The sequence below is a fragment of the Pistacia vera genome, unplaced genomic scaffold (assembly GCF_008641045.1).
Source record: "Pistacia vera cultivar Batoury unplaced genomic scaffold, PisVer_v2 Contig146, whole genome shotgun sequence".
In the NCBI taxonomy this organism is placed as follows: domain Eukaryota; kingdom Viridiplantae; phylum Streptophyta; class Magnoliopsida; order Sapindales; family Anacardiaceae; genus Pistacia; species Pistacia vera.
In genome coordinates this window covers 241,510-253,282 of record NW_022195532.1, presented here as the reverse complement: position 1 = coordinate 253,282, position 11,773 = coordinate 241,510, and the positions used below count along the sequence as shown (strand labels likewise).

Genomic DNA, 11,773 nt, shown 5'->3' with positions numbered 1-11,773 from the left:
TCCCCTATTTCTACAAAAAAAAGGGGGGGGGGGGGGGGGGGGGGGAGTCTCGGTATTATGTTTCCTTTATTGATGATTTCAGTCGTTATTGTTAGGTTTATCTTATGAAAAACCGTTTTGCCTTTTTAAATATTTATAATGCATTTCGAGCCCTCATCAAAACTCAACACTCTGCTGCAATTAAGTGTCTTAGATGTGATTTGGGTGGGGAGTACACTTCAAGTAAATTTTGTGAATTGTTCACTTTAGATGGCACCATCTGCCAAACTTCATGTACTAATACACCATAGCAAAATGGTGTTGCAGAGAGAAAACATAGGCACATTGTTGAAACTGTGTGTTCTCTGTTGTTATTTTTTGGGGAGAAGCAGTTCTTATAGCAGTCCATCTAATTAATAAGATCCCATCATCTAACACCTTAGGTTTGTCTCCGTTTGAAAAGTTGTATGGACATGCCCCTAATTATTCTTCTTTACGAGTTTTTGGATGTATTTGTTTTGTCCTTCGACCTCATGTTGAATGTAGCAAATTATCTTCTCGCTCTGCCATTTGTGCTTTCCTAGGTTATAGTCATGGTAAAAAAAGATACCGTTGCTTTGATCCAATTGCACAAAAATTGTATGTATCTCGTCATGTTGTGTTTCTTGAGCACATACCTTTCTTTTGTATTTCTGATAGCTCTCATAATCTGACTAAGTCTAATCTCATTCATATTGATCCCTTTTCTGATGATGAAGATAATTCCTCCCCTAAGGTTCCACATGCAATAGATACAACCCCAACTCATGTTTCCCACTCTCATGTTCTAATTACCCCTTTTCCTCTTCAGTATTCTCGTAGGGTTCACCCTAGTTGTCCTGTAGATATTGGTACTTTGGTCCCTGATGCTCCTTCTCTCTGTACGACCACTTAAGCACCTTCTAAGGTGGTGGCTCCTTCCTGCTATCCTCAACGCACTCGTAAATCCACTCAATTGCCTGATTTTTCTTACTCTTGTTATTCAGGTTCTTTAGCTTCTTTTGTAACCTCTATTCACAATCTTTCTGAGCCTTTATCTTATAGTGAGGCAGTTCTAGATCCACTTTGGTAGCAAGCTATGGCTGAGGAACTTTCTAATTTGCATAAGATAGACACTTGGGATTTGTTGCCTTTACCCCCTAATAAGAAGGCAATTGGTTCTCGTTGGGTTTATAAAATAAAAACTAAGTCTGATGGGTCAATTGAGCTTTATAAAGCTAGATTGGTAGCTAAGGGATTTTCTCAACAATATGGTATGGATTATGAGGAGACTTTTGCTCCAGTTGCAAAAATGACTACTATATGTACTCTTATTGCAATTGCATTTGTTCGTTAGTGGCATATATCTCGAATGGATGTTAAAATGCCTTCTTGAATGACAATCTTCATGAAAAAGTCTACATGGTACCTCCTCTTGGTATGTCTCATAGTCTTGGAGAAGTTTACAAACTCAAGAAAGCTTTATATGGTCTAAAACAAGCACCTCGAGCCTGGTTTGAAAAATTCTCTACCGTGATTTCTTCTCTTGGTTTTTACTCTAGTAATCTATTTTCTTTATATGTTGATGACATAATTATTACTGGTGGTGATGTTGATGGAATTGAATTGTTGAAATCATATTTGGCTAGTCAGTTTGAAATGAAGGACTTGGGCTCGTTACGCTATTTTTTGGGTATTGAAGTAGCTTTCTCTCCAAAAGGTTATCTTCTTTCTCAATCTAAGTATACAACTGACATCTTGAAGCGTGCTTGTCTTACAACTACCAAGATTGTTGATACTCCTCTTGAGCTTAATGTTCGATATTCTCCTTCTGATGGTGTCCCCTTGCAAGATCCCACTTTTTATCGCACTATTGTTGTAGTTTGGTGTATCTCACTACTACTCATCCAGATATTGCATATGCTATTCACATAGTCAGCCAATTTGTAACCTCCCCTACTATTATTCATTAGGTAGCTGTTCTTCATATATTGTTGTATCTTTGGGGTACTATTTTTAAAAGTCTTTTACTTCCACCTATATCCTCTTTGGAGTTACATGCATACTCTGATGCTGATTGGGCTAGTGATCCTATTGATCACAAATCTATCACTGGCTACTGTATTTTTTTGGGTGATTCTCGTATTTCTTGGAAGAGCAAAAAACAACCGGTCATTTCTAGATCCTCCACAGAAGCTGAGTATCATGCTATAGCATCTACTACCACTAAGTTAGTTTGGTTACGTTGGTTACTTGCCGATATGGGTGTTTCTCTTTCTCATCCTACTCCTATGTATTGTGATAATAAGAGTGCTATTCAAATTGCTCACAACTCAGTTTTCCATGAGCGAACCAAGCACATTGGGATTGATTGTCACCTCAGTTGTCATCATCTTCAGCATGGCGCTATTACATTGCCTTTTGTTTCTTCTTCTATACAGATTGCATACTTGTTTACTAAGTCACACTCTATCTCTCGCTTTTGTTTCTTGGTTGACAAACTCTCGATGCTTCTTCCTGCCACATCGTGAGTTTGAGGGGGGATGTTAGGATTTATATGTACTTTTTACTTATTCTTAAGGGTAGTTTAGTACTTTTGCTTAGTTGTGTATATATTTAACTTTACTCTCATTTTCTTTGGTTAATCTTAATATATGGAACCCTAGTTTTCCTTTCTCAATCTTCTTTGAATCTTCTTTAAATCTTTGAGTATAGTATGTTAATACTTTCAACAATCAGTGCGTAAAACATTAGCATCTTTGATAAAGTTTTTGGGCATTTTCTTCAGTCTCCTACAGTGATTTAAGGTGAGAGAGCTTGCCTTAATTAACAACCACCGAATCAGCTTTGCGAAAGATGAATTTCCCTTAGAATGATCGATCGTTCCTTATCGTTTAATTGGCAAGGATCTGAAAGGAGATTAACAATGTATAAAATTCTCAAAAAAAAAAAAAAAAAAAAAAAAAGCAGCTTTTGTTCTTAACGAATTCTAATTCTTGGAACATGTTTGGATTAAAAAAAAAAATAATAGCACTAGTACATGAAAAAAGTGACTTTAGCTAACTAAAACACACTACAAACTCACCAAAATCACATCAAATATAAGGTAATCTATGACAGAAAAACCAAAAACTCTTGTCTTCTTAAGTGTCTATCATGGACATCAGATCCGTTGTTTAACTATTTTCTTCATCGAAACATATCTTTTTGTTTCCTATAAAGAAAAAATTGATGAGAGAAAAGCCAAAAACAATCGATAACCAGGTGACAGTTTAGTCTCATAAGACAGTTTAACCTACAAATAATCTAAAAGCTTCCTTGTAAGTGAGAAAAAGATGAAATATCTATGAAAGAAAATAAATTTATGTGGCTAGCAGACCGGAGGAAGCTTTTACATTCTAGATTGAAAGAAGATGGATGATATATTTTACACGTTCCATATCTAAATTACGAAAGCATACAAGGAATTTGAACTGAAGATCTACATTGAAGGCCAGATGTTGACATTTAAACCTCGAATTCCAGTATAGAAAAAGGGAAACATATATGATCTATATATTTTTTGCATCTCAATTGGTATTAGATCCATGTTGTCTTGTTTAAAAGTGAGGTTATAGTGACTTGGCATTGTTGGTGTCTTAAGCTGGAGAATGCTAAGGAAAAGAAAGTGAGAAAAATGAGTTGAGAGAAAGGTTCTTTTCATTGTAATAACATTACACTTTTATACAACAAAGCTACCCACTGTTACACCAACTATTTAGGATATTTACAAATTTGAAATTTAAAACAAAGCTTACAACTAATACACCCTTAATCATAGCTGAGAGCACTAAACTCATCATCAAAACATATCAACTTCAGTAGCTCTTACACAGTAGAATGCAAGGCAAAATAGAGAGTTCTTTGGCGCCAAAAGGTTTTAAAAAACAAACTGAATTTTAGTTATATTTCCAGCAAAATATCACTGTTTCAAAACTCCCCCTTGATATTTTTGCTGGAAACACCAAGTCTGAGCCTAAAGTCTTCAAACTTGGCTTTGGACAAGCCTTTGGTCATGATATCAGCCACTTGATCCTCACTTCTGCAATGGACCAGCTTGACTTCCCCATCTTGTTCAGCTTCTCTTACCGCATGGAACTTGATTTTTATGTGTTTAGTTCGTCCATGATGAACTAGATTTTTAGCCATAGCCATAGCTGATTGATTGTCACACATAATTGCAGTAGGATTTCTTTGTCTCAGCTTTAAATCTTCTAGGATTTTTCTCAACCAAATGGCTTGATTCACAGCAGCAGTAGCTAAAATATACTCTGCTTCTGCTATGGATTGAGCCACGGTTTCTTGCTTTTGGAGAGCCAGCAAATTGCACCTCAATTCAGGAAAAAAGAATAACCTGAAGTGCTTTTCATGTCCTCTATAGAACCACCCCAATCATTGTCAAAAAATCCCACCAATTCAAAGATTTCTGACCTCCTAAACCATACTCCAAAGTTAGTGCTACCTTTTACATATCTTAACACCCTTTTTACAGCTTTGAAGTGTGTTTCCTTGGGCTGACTCATAAACCTGGACAAAAAACTTGTAGCATACATTATATCTGGTCTGGTTGCTGTTAAGTACAACAAACAACCAATCAAACTCCTATATAGCCCTTCATCAATATTTTCTGCATCATCATCTTTTGAAAGCTTTTGATTAGGAACCAATGGAATGTCCACTGATTTGCAATTCTCCATATTGAATTTCCTTAAAACTTCACTTGCATACTTCTCTTGGTTGACAAAAAACCCATTTGAACCTTGATAAACCTGCATCCTGAGGAAATAAGACATTTCCCCTAAATCAGTCATCTCAAACTCATTGAGCATGGATTTCTTAAACTCCTCCAATTGAGCTAGTTTACTCCCTATCACAAGAAGATCATCAACATACAAGGAGATAATCATCACATCCTTATCAACTTCTCTAACATGCAAAGTATGTTCATTTGGACTTCTCACANAAAAAAAAAAAAACACAGCTTTTGTACTTAACAAAATGTGTTAATCTAAAGCATCCTAAGGTAAGGATTCTTGCTTTAGATGTGAAAGTTACCTATAAATGTGTTGAGGTCTTATAGTGTTATTGTTTAAAGTTGTAAAGAAAAGACCATCTACCAAAGGAAAAGAGAAGTGCTAGTGGAATTACTCCACCACAAGGTAAGTAAATTCAACCCAAGTTTAAGTTTAAGCAATCTTTGAGTAGAGATTTTCTTTATGCATGTATGTATTATGCTTGTTGAGAATTGAGATGAGATTGGGTTGATAATTGATGATTGGTTGGATATATGTACATGATGAGAAGTAATTGATGTGTGAAGAGAGAGTGAAGTTGAGTTGAAGTTGGAGAGGTTTTGTGTAAACCTTTTTGGGAGTGTTTTCCTTGATAGGAATTGAGGGAGTTTTCTCCCATTTTGGATGGTTAAAGAAAAGAGTAGAGTTATAGATAAAGTAGAGTTTTTGTATGCACATGAGTTGTTTGATTAAATGCCTAAGAGAAGTTTGAGCATGAGTAGTAAACCTTAATTCTTGCAACATGGCATAATTGCATTTCATGAGTGTATTAATGAGCATGAACCATCCACATGCATTAATTGTGCATTGAGAAGTAATTTGCGAAAGAGTAGAGAATTTTGAGAACAAGCTACTCTAAGAGTAAAGAGAATGAGAAAACTCTAAGAGTAAAGAGAAAGAGAGATTTAGGACTAAAGAATAAAAGAGAGAGTAGTGCTAAAGAAGAGAATAGAGTGGGTTATGCGATGGGGAACCCGTGAGTGATGAGAAAAGTCACGAAGAGTGGAACGTCTGGTTCCAGCCGTGCCTCCAGTTAGATGGGGCCGTGATACGCAAAGAGAGAGAGAATACACTCACGTGGCCAAGGGTTCCGAATCCATGCATAATCGAGTCCGATTGGCAGAGAAATGAGTAGAAGTCACGAAGAGTGGGTTAGTGCTTTGTGAACTCCACCCGGCCGTGCCTCCGGTAAGATGAGGCCGTGACATTCAAGTGAGAAATAATGAGAAAATATGAGAAAGAATAGAGAGAGAGAATGAGTAGAGTCACGAAGAGTGGGATGAGTACCTATCCGTGCCTCCGGTAAGATGAGGCCGTGACCTACAATAGAAAGTTAATAGAAAAGAGTTATGAGAAAGAGAAACAAAAAGAGAAATTAAATGACATGAGAAGAGTGTAAGGAAAGAATTAAGAGAAAGAGTTACGGGGACAGACGAGTAGAGGATTTACTTACTGAGCATTATTTTGTGCTCACCCCATTGTTTTCTTTGTGTTTGCAAGATCTAGGTGAGGACGCGGTCGGATGGACGTCAGCAAGCAAAGAGAAATAGCTACACTGTCCATCACATTTTTGATGACTTTGGTCCATTTTTGATGACTTGTCTAAAATACTTAACTTTGTATAAAGAATGTATGTATTTAATAAAAGAAAAATTTGGGCTCAACTACTTTTGCTCATGTATATGTATTTTATTATATATATTTCTATGAGTATTTTAGTATAAAGGAGTTATTACATCCACGACAGGACAAAGCATATTAAGATTAAATTTCATGCAGTAAGGGAAGCTGAAAATGATGGGGAAGTGACCTTGATGCACTACCGGGGTGTGGACCAGATTGCAGACATTATGACTAAAAGTTTGCCTAAAGCCAAGTTTGAGGAACTTAGACTCAAACTTGGTGTTTCCAGCAAAGGCATCAAGGAGGAGTGTTGATGCAATGATGCCTTGCTGGAAATGAATCAAAGATTCAAGTCTGCAAGTTTGTGTTTGGAAAGCTGCTAAAGGTTACATGCAGCAGTGGTTTAACGTGCATGGAAGTGTTTTTGTGATAATTTGTTGCTTAGTCACTTAAGGGTATTTAAGTCAAGTTTATTTTGTGTAATGACTGTAATATTAGTGGTTAGATTTGAATTTAAAAGCTGAAAATGTCTGCTGTAGTTGGTGTAATTAGCAGAGAGTTGTCAAGTGTTTTATATTGTCTTTCTTCAATGAAAATATGTAAGCCTTTTATGCAAAAGTTTTCGGGTGCTCTGTTTTCTCTCTCTTAGTGTTCTCTGGCTAAAACCTTCAACCTCAATCTCCTCTAGACTTTGCCAGGATTGTTCATGATTGTAGAAAGTTTTTAGTTTGCCAAGTTTCTTCAGTTCAACTGTCTTTAGATTTGGAGCAATGGGTTCTGGAACAAAACTTTCTGCAGAACAATTAAAGAGCTCCACAACTCATCACAAAAGCTGACCTCTATTTTTTCCAGGTTTGGCAGGGCAGGAAGGAAACTAACCCAGAAAAGACATTTTAATCGAGGACACACAGATACTTCCATGGATTTTAGTCTCGTAAATCTCAGACCAAGATGACCAACTAGTTCTGAAATGTTTTCTAAACAAGTCAGATTATGGAGACCGAGTTCTCTAAATTTGGTAGCAGATCACAATGGGCGGCACATCCTCCATCCGGCCTTAAGCTGCTGTTGAAACTTGCAATGATTAGAGATTTCAAACTGGCAAAATGATCAACTCTGTGTATGACCAAGGTTTCAAGCATTTGCTTCAGCCCTCGACAATGATTCAGGACAAATGAACATGCATTAGGCAGAAACCAACGGATCCATTCACCTGAAAGATCAAGACCACCGATTGTCACCTTTCTTTTGTCATGTTTACTTGGCATGGAGATTGCTTCCGGACCTATATAGAATTGGAATCTTTTTAATCTACCTATCCAGGTAGGATCTTCAGAGATAAAAGATGGAATGGTCGCAAATCTTGCTGATAAGATAAATAATCGTCCAAGGCATCCCAACACTTCGTCCGTTGATTTTCTCCAAATGTAAGCACTGTGTGCCATTTGTAGAACCTCCAAACTAGACAATCTGGATAAAATCCCACTTTGAATAGATTGTAGGTAGTGAGTGCGGGATATGTTTAATACTCTTAAATTGCTCAAATTTTCCATTCCACTTGGAAGTTCTCTAATACGAGTCGCACAGCAATCAAGCACTTGGAGTTTGCTCAGCATGCCCAATTGGGTTAATTCTTCAAGAAGACGACAATCCCTCAATAGGAGCACTTTAAGGTCAACCAGATGGAGAATGGATTGAGGCAATGACTGAATGTTGGTTCCACTAACATTCAGGATCTGGAGTGATTGAAATGCTTGCAGAAATCCATAAGGAATTCTCTCAAGGGGAAGGTTGCCTTGCAATAGTAAACTTGAGGCCTCTGGACATTGAATTCCACGATCCGGCAAACCTACTATTTTGTTGTTAATGAAAGAGATTCTCTTGAGAGATGTGGACATTTCAGCTTCTGAAATCCGAGTCAAGCCAATTCCTGACCGGACAAGTGATTTATAACCATCATCCAAGGAGGATGATATCCATATAGCAACATCACGAATTACGTCATGCATCTTCACAGTGCTCTCGTGGGCTCCTTCTTCCAATAAACAAGAGTCCTTTAGATTTTCAATCAGAGCAATTCCCCTATTGTGCAAGTCCTCATAATTTTGTTGTTCATCTATCAAGCCTTCCGCCAGCCAGCAATTTACCAGTTCGCTTACTTCAATAGAGAAATCTTCCGGATACAAAGCGCAGTACAGAAAACAAGGTTTGATGTTTTTACCTTGTAATGAATCGTAACTCCACTTCAAGGGCCTGAAAACTCTATCCTCTATGCCTCTGATATGAGGAACTGACCTTCGCAACTCGTTCAAGGCATCCTTCCACAGTTCAATCATTGTCTTCCCCCTCATAGTTGTCCCCACAGTGATGATAGCCAAAGGCAAACCGCTGTATTCTCTGGCAACCACCCTCCCTAATGGTTCAATATGCTTTAAAGTAGCTACCTTCCCGGCACTTCTACTAAACAATTGCCATGCTTCTTCGTCATTAAGAACATCGACTTTTACTTCTTCATCAGTCTTCATCTCCCTACATATCTCTAAAGATCGAGATGTCAAAATGATCTTAGATCCTGTATGAACTTCAGGTTGCGGAACACCCAAAGCATCCAAATCAATCATCTGCCACACATCATCCAAGATAAGAAGAAATTTATTCTCCCGTTGGAGCCTCTGATGAAGTCGAACAGCTAACCTCTCCACACTTTCTCCCATTCTCATTTCAAGATTCAGTCTCTCCGCTATTTGTATTTGAACCCTTTTTAAATCTAGCTCCTTGGACACAGTAGCCCATATTACCACGCCAAATTGTTGAGTGGAAGAGGTGTTCTTGAGATTGTTGTTCAAGTTCTTCACCAGGGTAGTCTTGCCCACTCCCCCCATGCCCCAAACACCAATCCTCTGAACATTATCATCATTCAATAGATTCATAACTTTGGCTAAACTATTTGGTGCTGTCGTTTGATTTCTGATTGACGGTCCAGGGATATACTTAACCTTTTTAGCCAAATAGTTCACACATTCTGTTCTAGCAATGATATTCCCAATCTTCAAAAGCCTTTCTATCTCCTTGACAATTCTAACCGTTTCCCTGCTGAATTCATATCTTTCACTGCAATTAAAGAAACACCCACAAAGTTTTTGTTTGTTGGTTGTCCTACCTGCTTGCACAGGCTCTGCTTCGAAAATGATTTGTTGGACATCTCTAAGCCACTCCATCTTTTGTGTATTAGATAAATCAACTTCTTCTTTCACATTGTTGCGAAGATCTATCAGACTCTTCATCTTTTTTTCTAAATCATTGAGGTTTGATTGGAATCTGATGAAGTTTTTGATGTTAGAAAAGGAGCCACAGCACCTACGGCTTATTTCTACCGCAGCTGAACCTAGAATTGAAGTCAGAACTTCCATCGTGGAATCTTGGTTAAAAGTGTTGCCAAGATTTAAGAAATTTTATGGCAATCAACCGTAGAAGGAACCCAAGTTTCTCAGCCACTCAGGGAAGATAAACTGAGATGCAAAAGGTCATTGCTCTTGGAAATTGCTTGCTAAGCTGGGAAAAAGGGGACCCTCCAATGGCAAGTAAATTTCCTGCTTACCTTTTGATGTCATTCTGATGCTGACTTTTGNTTTTTTTTTTTCTTTTTTTTGTGGTATTGTGAGAAGAGGGAGGAGGAGAAGAAACGGGAGGGACAAAGAGAAGGAGAAGGAGAAAGAGAAGAGAGGAGGAGGGGAAGGGCAACAGAGCGAGAAGGAGATGGAGAAAAGAGGAAACGGATAAGCGAGTCGGTGGTGGAGGATAAAAATAAAAGGAAAAAGAAAAAAATTATTGTTGACATAGTATTTTATGCTTTGCTTTGGTCTTCCACTCATAGTTGAATATTCTGACGATATAACAATGTTTTAAGGAATTATATTGATTCACGACAATGTTACAGACATCAAGGTTTTTACATCCAAATTTTATATCGGTTTACGTGTCTTTTGACTCACATTTAAAGTTATTAATTTTTTTAAAATATAAAAACTTAAAATAAAATCTAGAGTGAACGTCTGTTCATTGTGTAAGGACGACCGTCCATATATAATGGTTAGTTTTTTTTAATAAAACTAAAAAGCAATTGAAGAGAGTGGAGAGAAGTTTTATTGCCAATAGGTATCAAGATTATCATCACGAAGAGAGGAGACGCTATTGCCTGGCTTGCAAGAGCTAACACTCCAAGCAGCTTTTTTGCCTATTTCTCTGAGGTCATCATCTACTAATAAGTGTTGATTTCCTCCTATGATTTTCCCTCCTTCTTCTGATTCTTCTTCTCCATTAACTGCTAAAAAGCCATGGAAGGCCATGAAGAAGAGGAAGTGACGTCAAAAAAGCACATGGGTTGTGGGAAAGCGTGAAAGACAATTTTTTTTTTTTTTATATTTTGTGTTGTTTGGTTTTAACATTTTTGGCTTCCTGTCAGAGAAAAGGAGCTCCACCTGTTTCTGTGCAATTTTTTCAGTGGATATAGCATTTTTGTATATTGAATAGCCGGAACGACGTCTTCCCAGTTCCCACCCGAAGTTTGCCCTACGGTTGTGTTTGGTTAATAAAATATTTTATTACTAAAAATATTTTATTAATAGAAAAAAAATTACCTTAAGTGTGCATTTGGTTCGGAAAATATTTTGCTGCTCAAAAGGTTGGATTACCTTCCAGATAGATTACCTTGGAGATTACGGAAAATGTTATACCAATACGTTTGGTTAGATTAGTGGGTATAAATAATTAAGATGTTTGGTTGGAAAGAATAAAATATTATCCACAAAGACTTTTACTGAATTGCCATTCATTTTTAATAATAATAATAATAATAATAATAATATTATTATTATTAATTATTATTATTATTATTTAAATTCCTTTAACCCCATATATTTGAGAATTTAGCTAAAACACCCATAACAACAAAGTTTAAATTTTAACAAAATACCCCAGCCACCCAAGATCACCGCCGATCATCGGCCACTGATGTCAGTTACCAAAACGATACACGACTAACGAGATCAGGCTAGCCGTGCGCTGTTTTGGCTATTTTGGCTGTTTTCGACTAGATTGAATGCCGAAAACAACTAGATCACTGTGGATCTGGTCGAAAACGGCCAGATCCACATTGATCTGGCTGTTTCCGACCAGATCAAAAGTAAAAAATAGCTAGATCGTCATGGATTTGGTTGAAAACGGCCACAAATGGTCGATCTATTTTGGTCGTTTCCAGTCAGATCCACGACAATTTGGCCATTTTCAGCCTTCGATCTAGTCGAAAATAGCCAAATAGGCGC

General features: G+C 37.3%; 1 protein-coding gene across 1 annotated transcript; it reads right to left on the bottom strand.

Annotated features, from left to right (window-relative positions):
• Window positions 1-7,038: 7,038 nt before the first annotated feature.
• On the bottom strand, window positions 7,039-9,862 carry LOC116123869 (disease resistance protein At4g27190-like). Its single transcript, XM_031409611.1, is given in 3 exon segments — window positions 7,039-7,268; window positions 7,271-7,462; window positions 7,465-9,862. Coding segments are annotated over 3 exon segments (2,820 nt in total).
• Between the last annotated feature and the right edge of the window lie 1,911 nt (window positions 9,863-11,773).